This window comes from Protopterus annectens, chromosome 3.part0, assembly GCF_019279795.1.
Source record: "Protopterus annectens isolate FY-2018-M chromosome 3.part0, PAN1.0, whole genome shotgun sequence".
Classification (NCBI taxonomy): Eukaryota; Metazoa; Chordata; order Ceratodontiformes; family Protopteridae; genus Protopterus; species Protopterus annectens.
The window spans coordinates 1,847,744,308-1,847,761,488 of NC_056731.1; the positions used below are offsets into that span (position 1 = coordinate 1,847,744,308).

Sequence of the window (17,181 nt, forward strand, 5' to 3'; positions counted from 1 at the left end):
TCACCCAGTATAATGGTGTTTGGAGAGACCTTCATATTTTCCAGTGTTCTCAGGAAGGCCGAGTGGGGTTCCTGGGTTTGGGAGGGTGGTCTGTAGCAGGCTATAAACTGGAAGGCAGTTTTATCCACTGTTAGTTGCACATGGATAGTCTCTGATGCTTTGTGCTGTGCCACCAACCTGGAGGTGTGGGTATCTTTGACGAATATTGATACTCCCCCTCCTTTTGTGGTTCGGTCCAAGTTTTGGGGCCAAAAAGCATGGTATGAGGTATAAACTGGTAGTGCTGGGGTGCTCTCGAGAGCCTTGAACCAGGTTTCTGTTACTGCACAGATATCGATATTCTCCATGCTAAGGAGAGTTTCGAGTGCGTGCATCTTGAGGTTTAGACTTCTGGCGTTGAGTAGCATTACTCTTAGTTTCTTATCTCTTGTGATACCAATGGAGGTGGGTTTGTCTTTTGAGCCTTGCCTAAAAAAGGCACTATGGTGGTAGCAAGAGCCTTTGCCAATATCCGAAAGCCCAGGGGTGACAGGTGCAAGCCGTCCCTAGCAAAGCATCGTGGCTTGTCGAGCATGTCATCCCAGGCTGACAGGCATTGGATCCCCTTTGAATGACACCAATACTTAAGCCAATTGTTGAAATTGATAATCTTGTCTTCATATTGTGGCATCATTCTTGGTGAGGGTAAGATGCTACTCAAGGTCAGGGTCATACCGGCCTGGGCTACATGCTCAGAGAGCGCTTCTATGTCTCTATTCATGTAGTCCAGGGAGGTACGTCTCAGGTCATTCACACCAGCATGGACAATGACTGAGTCATATTTGTACTTGCCTTGGAGTGACCTGAGTGCTTGTGTTATGTGGCGGATCCTAGCGCCCGACAGGCAGCTCACCATGACCTTCTCCTTGTTCAGCCTGGTGAGTGGGACGTCAGTGTGCCTGATGATAGTCACCTATTACAAGTGTATCAGGTGTGTTGTTTAGCCTTAAGGGCTGTGACTGTTCGGCACACTGGCTTTGTGAGCTATGTGTTGCATGTGTTTTGTTTTGGGGTAGCGGTTGCTTGGGTGTCTGCTTTGGAGGTCTCTGCTGCTTAGGCAGATTTTTATTTAGAGCCTCCAAGTATGTTTTTGTGTGTTTATGTGTTTGGTTTGCATGAGGATCACCTTGCTTCCCAATAACATTGCTTTCTGTATGACCTTGGGAATGAGTGGAAAAGGAGGAAAAGCATAGAGGAGTCACGGGGGCCAATCATGGACGAGTGCAACTCTTGGAGACTCTCCCAGAGGGGGGATGAGGGAGAAAAAGGTGCTGCATTATGTGTTGATAGGGCTGACAAAGAGATCGCAGCAGGGTTGCCCCACTTGTGAAAGATCAGACGGGCTACTTTCTGGTTCAAGGACCATTCATGAGGTAACAATATTGCCCTGCTTAGCTTGTCCGCTATCACGTTGGAAGTCCCCAGGATGTGCATTGCAATGAGAAAGTGCTGGGAAGAAATCGCCCAATTCCAAACTCGCAGAGCCTCTTGACATAAAGGGTATGATCTGGTCCCCCCTTGTTTGTTTAGATACCAAACCACCAACATGTTGTCGGTCTGGATAGCTATCGTCCCTAGAGGGAGAAAGTCGTGAAGTGCTTGCAACACTAGAAGCACTGCTCCCATCTCTAAGACACTGATATGCAGATGGGCCTCCTGATCTTGCCATGTGCCTTCGACAGTCTTGCCAAGAGAATGCCCCCCCCATCTGAGCGGCATCCGTGGTCACAGTGGCAATGGGTTGGTGCGGTACAAGATGACATGGCGTGGTAAGATGACATGGTTGAATCCACCAGCATAGATCCTTTTTGCAAGAATCTGTGATCAGAATCTGATGATGTAGAGGCAACTGCTGAAAGGACCACTGGGATGACAGGAGCCATTGGAGTATCCTCATATGTAGTCTTGCTAAAGGTACCAAGGTTATGGTCGACGCCATAGTTCCGAGAAGCTGCAACATCACCTTTGCTTTGACTCTTCGAAGGGAAGTATCCTGTAAATTTGCTGCCAACATTCTGTATTCTGTCTGTAGGTAGTCTGGCTGTCATAGCAACCGTGTCTATGTTTGCTCCTATAAATGTTATAGATTGAGTGGGCAAAGTAGAGGATTTTTCCCAGTTTATAGAGATTTCCAACTGGGAACAGAGCTTGATTGTGGAATTTCTTGATTGAACTAGACGATGGCTGGTGGTGGCAGTCAGGAGTCAATCATCCAGGTACGGATTCCCTGACGCCTCAAATGAGCTGTGACTACTGCCATGCACTTGGTGAACACCCGGGGGCCTGTGGTGAGATCAAAGGGCAGCGCCCGAAACTGGTAATGATTGGCTCCCAGCCGGAAGCGTAGGTAGCTCCTTGATGCTTTGTCCATCATTATGTGGTAGTAGGCATCCTGGAGATCTATTGAGCACATCCAACTGTCTTTCCCTAACAGAGGGAGTGTGGATTGTAGAGTGATCATTCAGAACTTGGACTTCTTTACATACTCGTTTAACCTGCTGAGATCTAGGATGGGTCTCCAGTCTCCTGTTCTTTTTGGAACTAAAAAGAACCTGGAGTATGTTCCGAATCCTGTCTGGTCTGCTGGGACCTTTTGGATGACTCTTTTTAATTGCAGAGTTTTTATCCCTATAGCGGCTTGATACCTGTAATTGGGTGGCACATCTGGAATCCTTTTGGGAGGGCGTGGTGGAAGGGAAAAGGATATAGAGTAACCTCTGGTGATAATGTCTTGTACCCACTTGTCTCGAGTGAGATTTAGCCAGGCTTCTGGGTACAAGGACGGGCGACCGGCTCCAGAGACGCACAGTCGGGTTCCACATCAGGAACGCTGATAGGAACGGTCACGAAAGGAATCGTGACCTCCCTGATTTTGTAGGCATCCCCTGCCTCTAGGGCGACATCTACCATTATTTCCTCCTCCCCTGCCTCTGAAGGAGGACTCACCCTGTGTATCCTGGAAAGGTCTCTGTGATTTCTTGAACCACATTTTGCTGCTCTTCTGACCTTTAGGGTAAGGTCTAGAAGGGACGGTAAAACGGACTCCCACGGCAGAGAGAGTCTTTCCTTCCTGTTCACACCTGGTGAGGGTATCTTTCACCTTGGGTCCAAAAAGAGAGGATCCATCCATGGGAGCACTGGTGAATGTAGACTTGAAAGGCTCAGCAAAGTTGCACAGACGCATCCAGGAATGTCTCCTTAAGGAGACTCCTGAACCCGCCACCCTAATCGCACCATCAGCTGCGCACAAGATCAGCCGCATGGAGGAGTTAACAATAGATGTGAGGGTAGTCAACTGAGCCAACACTGCAGATGGGACTGCTTCAGTAGACGTACCCTGAAGAGTATCTCCTAACTCCTTTAAGAGATCTCTCTGAAGTCTCGTAAAATGTGACAGATAGTTCAGCGATCGGAGTGTAAAAGCCGCTGAAGAGAAGATATGCTTCCCGTACCTATCCATCATTCAGGATTCCTTATTGGGTGGATGAATGGAAGAAGAAGCCTCTGCTAACTCCTTCTTAGTAGCTGCCGCCACCACCACGGCATCAACAGGTAAGCCCTTGGATAAAAATTCTTTGTCTTTAGGGGCAGAAAGAAATTTATTCAGCCTCCTGGGGACTGGTTCCACGGCATCAGGAGTCTGCCATGCTTTCTGACTCACAAGATCCAGTAATTCATCAAATGGCGGAGACACCCATGAAGCTGAGGGTTGAGACCCGAAGCCTTCAGGTACACTGACTCCTCATCGGACGGGGTAATGGTGGGCCAGCCGCCCCTCTGCCTGAGGATCTCCAAAATGTCTGCAAAGGAGACATCTTCAGAGGACAACTTAGGGGACCCCTCCAACTCATCGAGGTCAGTGTCAGATGTGACGGACTCATCAGGGGAGTCTACATGCTTCCTCTTACATGATCACTTCTGAGGGGGCTCCTCAGGGGGTCCTCTGAGGAGGTCTCAGAAGATCAGGGGCCACCCAAATGGGGGTCCTGAGGCTGTGGGTCTCTGCCATCCCGAGGGAGAGAGGATGCTGAGACCGTAATCGGCACTTGAGGGAGTATAGCATCGGTACTCCTATGTGGGATGGATGAACTATCCAACATGCTCCTCTTCCTCACGAAGACCGATTTCCTCCGGCTCCGAATGATGCCCCGGCTCTGAAGAGAGCATAGGTGCTGATGGCTCCAAAAGAATTGGCTCCGAGAACGATGAAGGGTAATGGTTCGGTTCTAAGTGTTCCCCTTGGGGCCGACTGAAGAGCTTCGGACCCTAGACACTTCAGACGGCGCTGATAGTGTCGGAGCACAGCTCGGCTCTGAGACAACGACAATGGGTGCTGGAGCCGAGGACAGCACTATAGTTGGTACCGACAACATTGGCTCCAAAGGCTTAATCTTGGTTGGAGGAGGAAAAAAAGCAGGATCAGTAGCAGGAGTTGGCTCTGAGACCGAAAGGGTCGGAGCCGATAAAAATTTTGGCAAGGCCGACGACTTACGAAGTCTGAGCACCACTCTCTCAATGTCTTCTTCAGATAAGCTCCTGGAGGATCTGGAGGACAGTGTAGGAGACCTTGCTCTCTGCAATATAGGCGATTTGAGAGTAGGGGAGACCGGTGGAATGTCTGTAGACCGGCTCCAAAGAGGACTGCTAGTGATCGGCACCGAAACACTTGGAGGTGATACTGCAGGGTCCGTGTCCAGAATCTCAATCGGCTCTGAAGACAGTGGAGCCGAAGAGACAAAGGCCAACTCCGATTTTGGTAACTTCTGTGGAGGTTCAGAGACAAAAGTTGAGGCAGGAGAAGGCCTTTTAGAGGTCTTGCACTTATACTTTCTAGAAGACTGTGACATAGCAGAGGAGGACAAACTGGCTAGGTCTTCCTCGAAGGAAGGTTTTAACATGCCTTTTAGAATCAGCTTATTCTTCTGTTCCTGGAGTACTCTAGGGCTAAAGGAATGACAAAAGAGACAAGTTTCTTGAAGATGTATGGCCCCTAAGCAGTACAAACAGACGCTATGTCCATCAGTGATGGACATTTTTTGTGAACATTTAGTACACTTTTTAAACCCTGACTGTTTATGTTCTTTATGTTCCTTGGACATAATGGCAGTAGAGAAAAAAACAGCACACTCACACAACAGGAGAGGAACTAGATCCTCTAACTTAAGCAGATCTAGCCCTAACACCCACAACAAAAATAAAAAAGGGGTTTTACTAGGTTCTCTAACTTAAACGAACCTAGTGCAAGAAAGAAAAAGGGAAAAAACTAGCATCTCTAAGTTAAACGGTCTAGTCTAAAAGCACACACTCATGGGAAACACACACAAACGGCCAACAGGCCCAAGAATTTTTAAACAGCAATAAGTCAAATCCGGTTAAAGACACAAATCAGTATCACAGCAAAACTATCAGCAATCAGAATAACTTCACACGAACCAAAAAACTCCTAATAAGCAGAACCAAAAAACTCCTAATAAGCAGTAATAACAAAGAACTAAATCACTTAGCCACGGCCAACCAAAAGAAGATTCCGACTGAAGACGCAGCAAATGAGATTTGGGGAATGGGCGCATGCACCATGGGATACCTACTAGCCACAAGCCAATCAGAAGTTTTAGGCTTTCTAAGTGGCCGAGTCTCGGCTCCGAACCCACACATAATAATGGAGGCGAGATAGGACTACATAACATTATATTTTTGCACAGAAAAATAGGCTAAGGAGGATATAAAAAAAATGTCCACCAAGTGTAAGTGGGACTCTGCTTCTCATTATTGCCAGTGAAACCTTTTAAAGTGTTCTAGACAAAAATGCACGTGAGAAATAGAAAAAAAGCACAGGAATTGCCTAGAAGAATTAGGATTACCTTGGATTTGAAGAAGAGTCTGGTAATGGAAGATAGAGAGGATCATGAATCTCTTAAAACTCATTCTTCCCCTAAAACATTATTTTGCATGCATTGTTCCCACAATTACCATTTTTTCTGTGTAATTTGCTCCTGCTCTTTTCTAAAGATCCCACTTTTAGTTATCTCCATTACAATATTCACTACTTCAAATACTGTTGGTTTAGAGTTTTATTTCCATTACCTAGTAATTGCTTTTTTTTTTGCAGCCACCAGAATTACACTTAGCAAGGCAATTCAGATCCTGTATCCCAGCTCATAAGAATAATTTCCTTAGTTACACCAATTTGCTCACCCAGTATTACTAACAAAGTAGTATGTAGGGAATTTTTAAAGCCTGTCAACTCCTTATACTCCCAAAAATACGTTCCTGATTACTTTTTTTCTTCCCCATCACACCTCCAACATTTACAATCTACATGAGAAAAAAATATCTGGAGTCTGCTTGGAGTGTAAAAATATCTAGGCTGCTTGGAGTGTAAAAATATCTAGGCTAACACTTCCAAGCAAAAATCCTAAATCTTCTAGACTTTGTTGTATATTTATACATATATTCAAGAATAAATCACGCAGGAAAGTGAAAGCAGACTTGGTAAAAACAAACACACGTAGAGATGACCCAAGTACAGCACCATGGAGCATTATCACTGAAAAGTATAAAACAACACAAAACTTAAAAAACTTTAATGCACATGAATAATATCTGAAGATGTCAGCATAAGAACAAGCGAAAGAGCTTAGTCTGAGGTGCTTTAAGTATTTATTTTACCTTGTAAATTTTTAATAAAGGACTGTTAGATAGATAGGATAGTTAGAACTCCTTAACCTACTAAAATACAATCAACTTCTCCTGACCCATCAACTGCTATACCAACCAAATAAAATACCTGCCCTCTCTGGTCTGCTCACCTTCCATAATACTGCGCGTCAACTAAGGTCTTCCAATACCACCCTACTGACTGTTACCAATTGCTTACATAGCTCACGCCAATCTCTTTATTCCTATGCAGTTGCTAAGGCCTGGAACACTCTACCCACTGACATTAGATGTCTAAATAGTAAACATACTTTCAAATCCCTACTAAAAGATCTCCTATTCAAAACTTGGTTATGTTCCTGTACAGAACCAGACTAATTTCACCTGTTCCTGAGTGCCAACATCCCTAGATCACAGATGTACTGTGTAGTTTCACGTAGTGCATAGTACTGTGAACCATGTGTTTAGGCCACCTTTACAGTTATGATTTCTAGTTTATGACCCTGTTTTTCTATGGAAAATTATTTTTGAATTTAAGTTCAAGCAACTGTATATTTGTTGTACAATATCTTGTTTAATTGTTCCTCAATATTCTAACCACTGTATGTTGCATCATTTGTAAAACTCTAATGTTGCTCCTTTTATATGTTCTATGCTGTCTGTACAAAATAGATATGTTTATATACTTTTTTATTATTTTTATTATTTTTTTTTATAATTTGTTACTATGTATCTGGAGCCTTTCTCCCCGGGCCTCTGCTGAAAGCAGTCACCTTCTGTCCAGTTGGACTACCAGTCAACAAATGGAAAATAAATAAATAAAATATAAGGAGACAGACAAGCCAGCTGCATCTCTGCTGTATGTCACAGAAAAGGCAGCTGTGGTCTACAGTCCATCACAATCACATATTCTAAAACCTCTTGACAGAATATATTTAAAAAAAAAATAAAAGTGAAAGAGCATGATCTTTTCATAGCAAAAAACTTCAACAATGTAGAAGAATGCAGTGCAATTGGAGCACTACAAAGAACTAAATAAACTGTCTGGCAACACTGGCTTTATGAAAGCATCTAAGTGGATGTCTAAGGATTTACTAAATGGAGGCGTGGGACCAGCATAAACTTATGGAGGGAATGTTAGAATGCTATCCAAAAAGCTGACTGAGAAGAAGACTTCAAGTACGTGGGGTGGAATTAATACTATGATACACTGTTCTCGTGACGCTGTTCAAATAACATCATTGCTTATTTGTATATTTTTTAACCCCTACCCTCCAACCCCCCCCCCAAAAAAAAAAAGGAAAAAGAAAAAGATGAAAGAAGGATCTTAGTTATAAAGCTGTAAAGTGGTTACTGATCTTGGACAATATAGTAGAGTTACATGTTCAGAAGGCTAGTTATAACTGGATATGAAGCAAGAGGCAAGGGGCTACTTTTGCCAATGTTATCTTTGTCCCCAGAACATCTTCAGCAGTGACTTTAAGGAGACATGGTAAAGAATATGTGTAACGTAACCTTGTAAAAGTGTTCAGACATGATCTAGGAAAAAACAACATAATAAGAAAATATCAAACAAGAATGACATAAAAAACATACAAAAGACACTGGCATTACACATTATGTGAAGTTAAGAGAAAAATAATTGTAAAATACAAAATTAATTTTAAAATGCTGTACATTTTTGTCACTTTCAAAACAGAGACCACATCATGAAGAAAAACCGAGACTAAGTACAACAGGGACAAACCTTTCTTACATAGTGTTCCACTTGGTTCATGAAAGGTAAGATGACTAGGAATGACTTTAAGGCATTTGTTAGCTTTTGAAAATTATGAAGAAGCAGAATAGAAAAATAGGGCAGAAATAACTTTTCTTGCAATCTAACCATAACGATGTAAACAGACCATGCAATCATTCTATTACCATGCATGACGAACCGGCTGAACTACATCTTCTGGGATGAGCACCAAACACTACGTCTGAGGTTTTTGGCAGTAAATGCTTTCTTTTACACCACAGAAAAATTATAATAGCCATTAGTTGACTGGCATATTATTACAGCTCAGCCATTGAACAGTAATGTTGTTACCTTGGGCAGCACTATAACTTAGTGCCATAGCAGGCCAACCTTAAATGTGTTACTAGTGTCACCTAGGCCAACCTTAAATGTGTTACTAGTGTCACCTTTTCTTGCACTAACAGCCAGCTCTGACCATGGGATCCATATAAATATCAATTAACAAATGACTATTTTCAAGGTGTTTACTTTTCACTTAATTATTTGAAGAATGCTGTAATTCTAGGTCAGATTCATACCTTTCACTGTTAATATCCCACTGGTCCGCCTGTACCCATTATCGCAGGTGTAAATACCAGAATCCTCTAGCTTCAAGTCATAAATTGTCAAAGTATGCAATGGTCCTTCCTGTCTGATTTCAAACTTATCACTGGGAAGTATTTCCACAGTTCCCTTCCTCCATTCCACTGGGATTCCCGATCTGGAGAGTTCACATTGCAGAGTAGCAGTCCCATTCTCGTCTACTTCCAGGTTCTGCAGTGGTTGTTTAAAAATTGGTGGTGGAGCTAAATGAGGAAGAAAAGAAGACAATGTAACTGTGGTGAACTAGCAAACTGAAATGAAAACAAAAACACACACACACACACACACACACAAAACCACAAACACACACAACATAAATAAATTCTCATTTATTTGAACAAACCCTACTCTAACAACTACATCACTTGACAATGGTCCCTTTAATCCACAGAAAAGCAAATGCAGGCCAGACCTACTTCAGGGGTCTGATGAAGTTCCTAGTTTGTTTCAGGGACGAAAGCACTAACCTTTTACTGCTGTACAAATAAAGTGGATTTATTGCTTCTTCTTTGTGGAGTCCTTTGGCCTGCATTTGCTTTTCTGTGGATTATTGGTTTGTTGCTGCTTTTTTGGTTTTGTTTGATAATGGCCCCTTGCTCCTCCTCCTCAAAGCCATACATATTTTTTTTACTTTTTGTAAAAGTAAGTAATAAATGGGAAAACAAAAGTGTAAAATAAGGGAGGATGCTGTACATATTGCATATACACTGTTGCAATAATACTGACTGCTTTTAATTGGATTATTTGTTTCTTTCTTACACTTATATCTGACATGTATATTCTTTTCTCATATGTTTATTTCCTCGTACTTGTAGTATGCTCTTATTACATTTGTATAACTCTTCTGGGCTAAGTTGGTAAAAGATCCATCTGGATCGGTGCTCTTCCCTGGCTAACAAGAGTGAATGAATGAATAAATATCCTTCCCAGTAAGCACACTTCACTAATTAATAATTAAACAAATAACTCACGAAGAGATGTGCACAAGACAAATTTTGCAACATGCATAACTAAATAAGTTGTAATTCACAAAGTCATAGGCAGTAATCTGTCCAAGACATGCCACACTGTCTTTTTTTACTGCACACATAAAATGTGCTTTTAAGGCACACATTTCACTGAATACGAGACACTAACTTGGAATGGGATACTGGTACTAAGCCTCACTGCGGTATTCTCTGGTGAATACCTACTGGCTGGATGACAATCTGATGAAGCCTGGTCAGGCTCAACATGAAAAAGTTCTTTGACTCCACCATATGGACATAGTAGCAAAGGCGAAAGGTAGGGTCACATGTGATGCCAGTCCAGTAACAAGTAGAAGTGGGTTGTAATTTATGGTGAACAAGGCCCTGGCAACTGAAGCTGGCCTTTAGGAAACTAAATGTTACTGCATTGCTGTGGATGGAACCACCATTAGTGTGAAAGAAGTAAAGTATGATCTAGAGACAGATACATAGCATTTCTGTTATGAGAACTCTCTTTTACTGTGGAGTTATGCCTTTGTGGGTTTGTGGATACTCGCATACCCTTGCTGGTGTTGTACAAAAGGGTACTGTACCATTAGATGAAATGTTCACCTCAATGTGACAATGAGTTACAAAAAGCAAAACTCTGTCAGCTGTTTGTGTATATACATAAAACAACAGTTCAGAGTATTCAGCATTCTTGGAGGCAGTGAGAGCAGTGCTTTATATGGTACTGCCTGCTGACTCTGTAGTTCTACAGGGAGAATTCACTACTCACCCAGGGAACAATGGAAATACCCAAAGGAGTATGACTGGAAGAAACAACTTGCCTCATATTACTGTAATTATTTATATTTTGTAAAGGTAAGTTTTATGAAGCAGTGTATAAAGTGCAAGTAAAAAACATGAACAATTACATGGCATTTTTGTCATCAGAAAATAAAATTATATGTTAAATGCTAATATCTTGAAGTATTTTGCTCCTTACTTAACCTTTGCCATGAATTATTCTGTCAGGTCATAGATTCATAGGTTGATATCAGGCTATCTGCCCTAGGGCATTTATAAGTCTAGCCAGAGTGTGTTTGGCTTTCGCTACCCTTTTAGATTAGTTGACTGTGCCTCTGTATAGTAGGTCACAGAAGGTAGCTCTTTTAAGGTTAGTTTACTGTACCTCTGTCAAGCAGGGACACAGAAGAGATCCCAGGGGTAAACTTACGATCTCCCATCCACTCGTCAAGATTTCTCTTGAAGAGGGTCAGTGAGGGGCTCTGCCTAACATGGATTGGTATTTTGTTCCAGAGTGAGGGGAGCCTCTGGGATATGAATCTGTCCCTCCAGCATGTTCTATTTATTTCTGTGCTGAGGTTCAAGTCCCTTGAGCGTGTAGCTCTAAGGGATTTGGATTTCCTGAGGTGAAGCATGTCCATTAATTCTGGGTTGGACATGGCTTTATATGTCAGACACAGATCGCCTCTGAGTAGGCTGTACGCAACTGAGTAGAGCTGGAGTTTCTTTAGCCGAGCTGCATAGGGCATCTGTTTGAGCCCCTTGATCCTCTTAGTGAGATACTTTTGGGGTCTTTCCAGTTGCTGCAGGTGTCGGGTAAGGTACATCCCAAACGGGGCATTGTACTCAATTATGGGCCTGATAAGTGATGAGTAGAGGGGCACAATGACCTCTCTTGATCTAGATGTGAACCCTTTCATGATAAGGTGGGCTATAAGGAAGGTCTTTCAAACCACTTTGGCAACGTGATTGTCAAAGGAGAGATTGCTATCTACCTGGGTCCCCAAGTCCCTAATTACTTCTACCGTACTTAATGGATTAGCACCTATGTGGTAATTTGTGGGCACTTTGTTTTTCCCAAAGGGGGATACTATGCACTTTTTGGCATTTAGCTTTAGGCCATGGCTCTGGCACCAGTTATCCGTCTCTGTTAGACCCTTTTGGAGGATGCTTGTGTCAGTTGGAGAGTCGATTACGGCACCCAGTTTGCAGTCATCTGTGAACTTGGACAGCCATAGTCCACCCGTGTTAGCCTGTACCTCCGAGAAATATATACCGAACAAGAGAGGTCCCAGGACTGAGACTTGTGGGACACCACTTGTAACTGGTTTAGAGTCTGACATGGCACCTGCTATTCTGACCATGTGGGTTCTATCCCTGAGCCAGTTTGCAACCCATCTTGTGACATAGGGGTTGATATTTAAGCTGGTGAGCTTATTTATGATGCCCGAGTGGGGTATTGTGTCGAAGGCTTTTGCGAGGTCCAGGTAGGCTGTGTGGACTACCTTCCCTTCATCTATGGCTTTGGTAACTGTTTCAAAGAAGTTGACCAGGTTCAAGAGGCAAGATCTGCCCTTAACAAAGCCGAATTGGGTAGGATTCAGTGTCTGGAGGTTCCCAATGTCTTTGTTTATGATTTCCATGATGATACGCTCCACAGCTTTGCAGACCAGGCTAGTCAGGCTTATAGGGCGATAGTTTCCGGCGTCTGTTGTGGCACCACCTTTGTGGAGTGGGACCACTGTTGCTGTACGCCATTCCTTGGGTACATATCCTGTAGTAAGGCTGAAACTGAACAGAGACTTTATATGAGGGTTTAGTTCTTCTTGGAGCTCGTGTAAAACGCAGCCCGGGACACCGTCTGGTCCCATTGATGCTGTGTTTTTTGCTTTGGAGAGGGCAGCTCTCACCTGTGCATCTGTGATCTCAGGAAGGCTACACTCTGTTGGGATTGACATTTGCTCTTTTGGGGGATAAGGGGAGAGAAGTTTGCACTGAACCTTTCTTCCAGGATGTTGGCAATGTCTGTGGGTTCAGTGTATTTTTTGTCATTTTGCACTAACTCAGAGCATATCTGGGAGTTGCCTCCCAGGTTTCTGACATAACTAAAGAAGGCCTTGTGATTATCTTTAGTGTCTTGTGCAATTTTTCTTTCGAAGCCGGCCTTAGATGATTTTATGAGGGATCATAGTTTCTTGCTAGTACTGATCAGAGACGCCTTCCCTTTTTGGGATTTTGCTCTATCATGTAGTAGCTTTCCCCTTCTGTTGTATAGCTTATTTATGGCCGGGGTCCACCAGACAGGTCTCCTGCCTTTGCAACAATATTTGAATCCAGGATGAGTTTTGACTCTTTGTTCAGCACACATTGATCACCAAGAAACAGTTGCATGAAAAGAAAGTAAATATTTAATGAAAGTTCAAGTCCGGCCTGAAAATATGTTTACAACTGGAACTATTAAAGAAATGTGAAGATGGTTTATAGCAACAGCAAGAGGACCTTAGGCATCACAGTAATAGCCTTCTGCAGATGTTCAAATGAAAAATATAGAAAACAAGAATACTCAGCTGAATATATTCCAGAAACATAAAGAACTACTTCAACTTCAAAGTAAATTTCAAGCATTCAAAATTAAAAGAAATAAAGCTGTATCTAAAACTATACTTTGGGAAGAAGAAAAAGAACATATAATGCAGAAGCCCCAGGCTGATGCTGAATTTCTGAGGCTGAAGAAAACTCTGGAAGCAGGTTAACAGGATGATACACAAAGTGCCTATGTTATTTATAATTGTATGACATAATGTAGTTTTTCATTGTTTTGTTTATAAGTGGCATGTACAGTATGCAATTTCAAAAATAATCTTGTTTATAATATAATTAAAGCAAATATTTGATGACAAAAATAACACTCCATAAATATAAAATGAACAATATCTACTAAGCATGCATTAGAAACAAACAGTAGTGCAAAACAGTATTGCTTACCAACAAGGTAAACAAACAAACTCCAAATAAACAAGACTCATTACATACAGGCTAAATATAATTACAAGAGGGATAATCACAAAATAACTATTGTGAAATAGTTTTCACGTTTAAACTATTTAGCAAAATTTATTAGTAATCAATTGGTTGAGAAAGTAACTCAACTAACTGACTGATAGTTGCAGGAAAGTTAAGTCACCATACAAAAAGGATAAATTAGCAGACTAATTTTCAAGGTCAATATGGTAAATTAAACTTGATTAGTTACTGGACACAGAAGTTTACTCCAGCAATTCTATGTTATGTTTTACAAAGAGCATCCCACACAACAGTTTTTGAGTTGATGATTAGTGTTAGTAGCATGTATGAACATTTAAGGCTCCTTGATGGGGTGTAACTTTTGTGAGGTTTGAAAACCATTATGAGTTCAGACAGAGTGGGGGAATTTGAAAGCATTATTTACTACGCAATAGTCTAATGTGTTCTTGAATAACAGTCATTATACATTTTTTCCAATACAATGATACGGTTTTGTAATGCAGCCCAAGATAAATTTACTTTATTTATCATAGGTTTGCTCAACTTTATTTTAGAGAGAAGGATTAATGCTTGTGTATATTACACACGTGTAGAAACGAGAGTGAATAAACATGGATGCTAGGTTGCAACAGGGTGAAGCAGTCAAACAGAATTTGATTCTGTAGAGGAATTCTAATATGATACTGCTTTCCTTAAATGCTGTTATCTGTCCTTCTAGGGAGAGTGTACCATCAGTAATCAACTGTTACTGGACTTCACTGCTAGAGAAGGACTATTTGTAATGAATAGCATGCCTGAATACATTGTTGCTTAATAAGGACATTGGAATCAAACCACCTTGGGGGTACAGTCAATGACTAATTTCTGTAACTGCGTTATCAAGCATAGGCTATGTTCTACATGCACATGGGTTAAGAGGGGTACTGCTCTATCAAATGATCACCCTTTGGTGGTTATCTTGGTCAAACAGCTGAGGTGACAGCTAAACAGAAATGGGAAACTCAAGCATTATTCTGGGGGATCCTGAGAATGCCTAACCAATGTATCTGCTTCTATAATGGATGAGTTCAAACTCTACCCCCAGAAGAGTTTCTCCCTGTAGTAAGACAAGTTATAGACAGGCAACCTAAATGAACAAAGTTAAACAGCTCAGTACACAAGGCAGCAGTAGCAAGCACAGACCAAAAGGTGACCAGTGCTCATGATGGTGGTAACCCAAGGAAATGCTGCTGGACACCAACAGTCAGGGAAGCCATCAGTTTAAAGAAAAAGATGTCTTGTGCATACAAGAAGTACTAACAATGGTTCCCTATTATGTGATCGAAACCTTAGGTTATCGAACACCTAAAGGTCGATCATTAAATATCGAAGTCTGAAAACTGCGAACAGCCATTTCCACACAGGGAAATGAGTCATTTGGCCATTACGTGGATTTTGTTCTTTCAACGCTGCAGAGTGATCTCTGAGTTGGTATATTTAGTTAGGGGGTGTGGGGGGCACAGCCCCTCCACACTGGGGGGTGTGGGGAGCATTTCTGTTTAAAAAAACTTGTTTTCTATTTGGCCAATGGCATTGTTTCCCTATGTGGGTTTCAATCACATAATATAGACCCACTAACAATCATGGGACTTTTACAGCTAGAGTAGTCAGAAAAGCAAAGGCCTGGGTATGAATGGACTGGGAGCAATGTCATGAGAATAATGACTTTTGTATAGTCTTATAAAGGTTGTGGCAAAACATCCTGCAAACTGAGGAGATGGGGGTTGGGGAATGTCAGTCTGCTCTCAGCTGCTGTAGAGAAATATTCACCTCAAATTCAGACACTAACAGAAGACAATAGAAATAACTTGGTGAATCTGTGAACCTGATGGACATGCTCTGCTTTAAGAAAGAAGTGCTAGAAGCAACTGATAAGACTGTCTTATCACTGTAGAGAAGTTTGCTTCAGCAATTGAGGATTACAGCTGGGGGGGGGGGGGGGCTAATGAGATGTTCCCAGAAATGTTGATGGCACTGTATAATTTTAGTGTGAGATGGTTGCGGCTTTTCAGTTTTAACTGGAATACACGGGCACTACGTATTGATTGGGAACATGTGGTCATAGTCCCCTTTTTCAAAAATGGAAGAAGTAAGCTGTGTTGCATTTATAATGGGAGTATGGTTTACAGCCTTGCTTAGAAATGTATGCCATGGTATTGGAAAGAAGACTCAGCTGATGAAGTTCTATTTTAAGAAATACAATGATATTCTGCCCTGGTTCAATTCCTTGTCTTTCCCAGACCCTGAATGAGTTCAGAAGTAAAGACTGGAATTACTCTTTTGAGCCTGAGGACACATATAATGAAATATTCTGAAATAACTTGAGGGAGATGCATGAGGTTCATGGGCCACTGTTGTTTACCATTCAGTCCATGTATCTGTGAAGCAAGAGCTTTGTATCTATCACTTAATATATACATTCAAAATATACTATTTTTCATATTCATGCATTATACATTACATACATGCTTTCTTTCTTTTTAACAGTTACTCACTCCAGCATTATATAATCACTTAATTCCCGCCTTCCCTTAAACATCACTGCTCCTCCTGAGCATTATTCTATATGTATTCTTCCCACAAATTCCATTTACTTATATGTAATTTGCTCCTTACTTTTTCTAAAGATCCCAACTCCAGTTCTTTTTTATGTTATTTACAATATGCTAGTACTACAATTACAGCTGGTTTAGATTTTGAATTCCATTTTGATGCAATTGCTTTTCTGGCAGCCAATATCATTAAACATAGGTCTTAATACGTCAGGGCAATTCTGATGCTTTATCAGCTCAAAGAAATAATTTCCTTAGCTGCAACCATTTGCTCTCCCAACATTTCTGACCAAGTACTCTGTAGGAAATATTTAAAACCCACCAACTCATTATACACCAAAAAGCATGGACCCAAATCTATCTCCCTCTCTAATCACACCTCAAGCATTTGACAATTATCTGAAAAAAAAAAAACTTTCTGAAGTCTGATTGGGTATAAAAAAATATGCAAAACACTTCCATGCAAAAAAAAAAAAAATACCCTGGACTTAACTGCATACTGAGAAACCACACAAATGTCACCCATTGTAGTTTTGTACACTGCCTTTCCACTCTCTCTTCCTACTCTTCTCTAATTTCCTTTTGTTGATTCTTATAGTTATCATTCAGTATTTTATACATCCTACTAATTATCCTTTTTCCAAAAGAAAACTTCTGTTCTAGAAGTAAATGAAAATTCTAAAAGTACTGATCTTTAGCTTAGCAATCCAATCCCCCATTCCTCTCTTTTTGC

At 41.5% G+C, this 17,181-nt stretch overlaps 1 protein-coding gene across 1 annotated transcript in view; it reads right to left on the reverse strand.

Moving 5' to 3' along the window:
* OBSCN (obscurin, cytoskeletal calmodulin and titin-interacting RhoGEF) overlaps positions 1–17,181 on the reverse strand; it is a 4,979,884-nt gene that overhangs the window by 1,243,306 nt on the left and 3,719,397 nt on the right. The window contains exon 57 of the mRNA XM_044066040.1: positions 9,013–9,279. Coding sequence (XP_043921975.1) covers positions 9,013–9,279 — 267 coding nt within the window. The remainder of the gene's footprint in view (positions 1–9,012; positions 9,280–17,181) is intronic.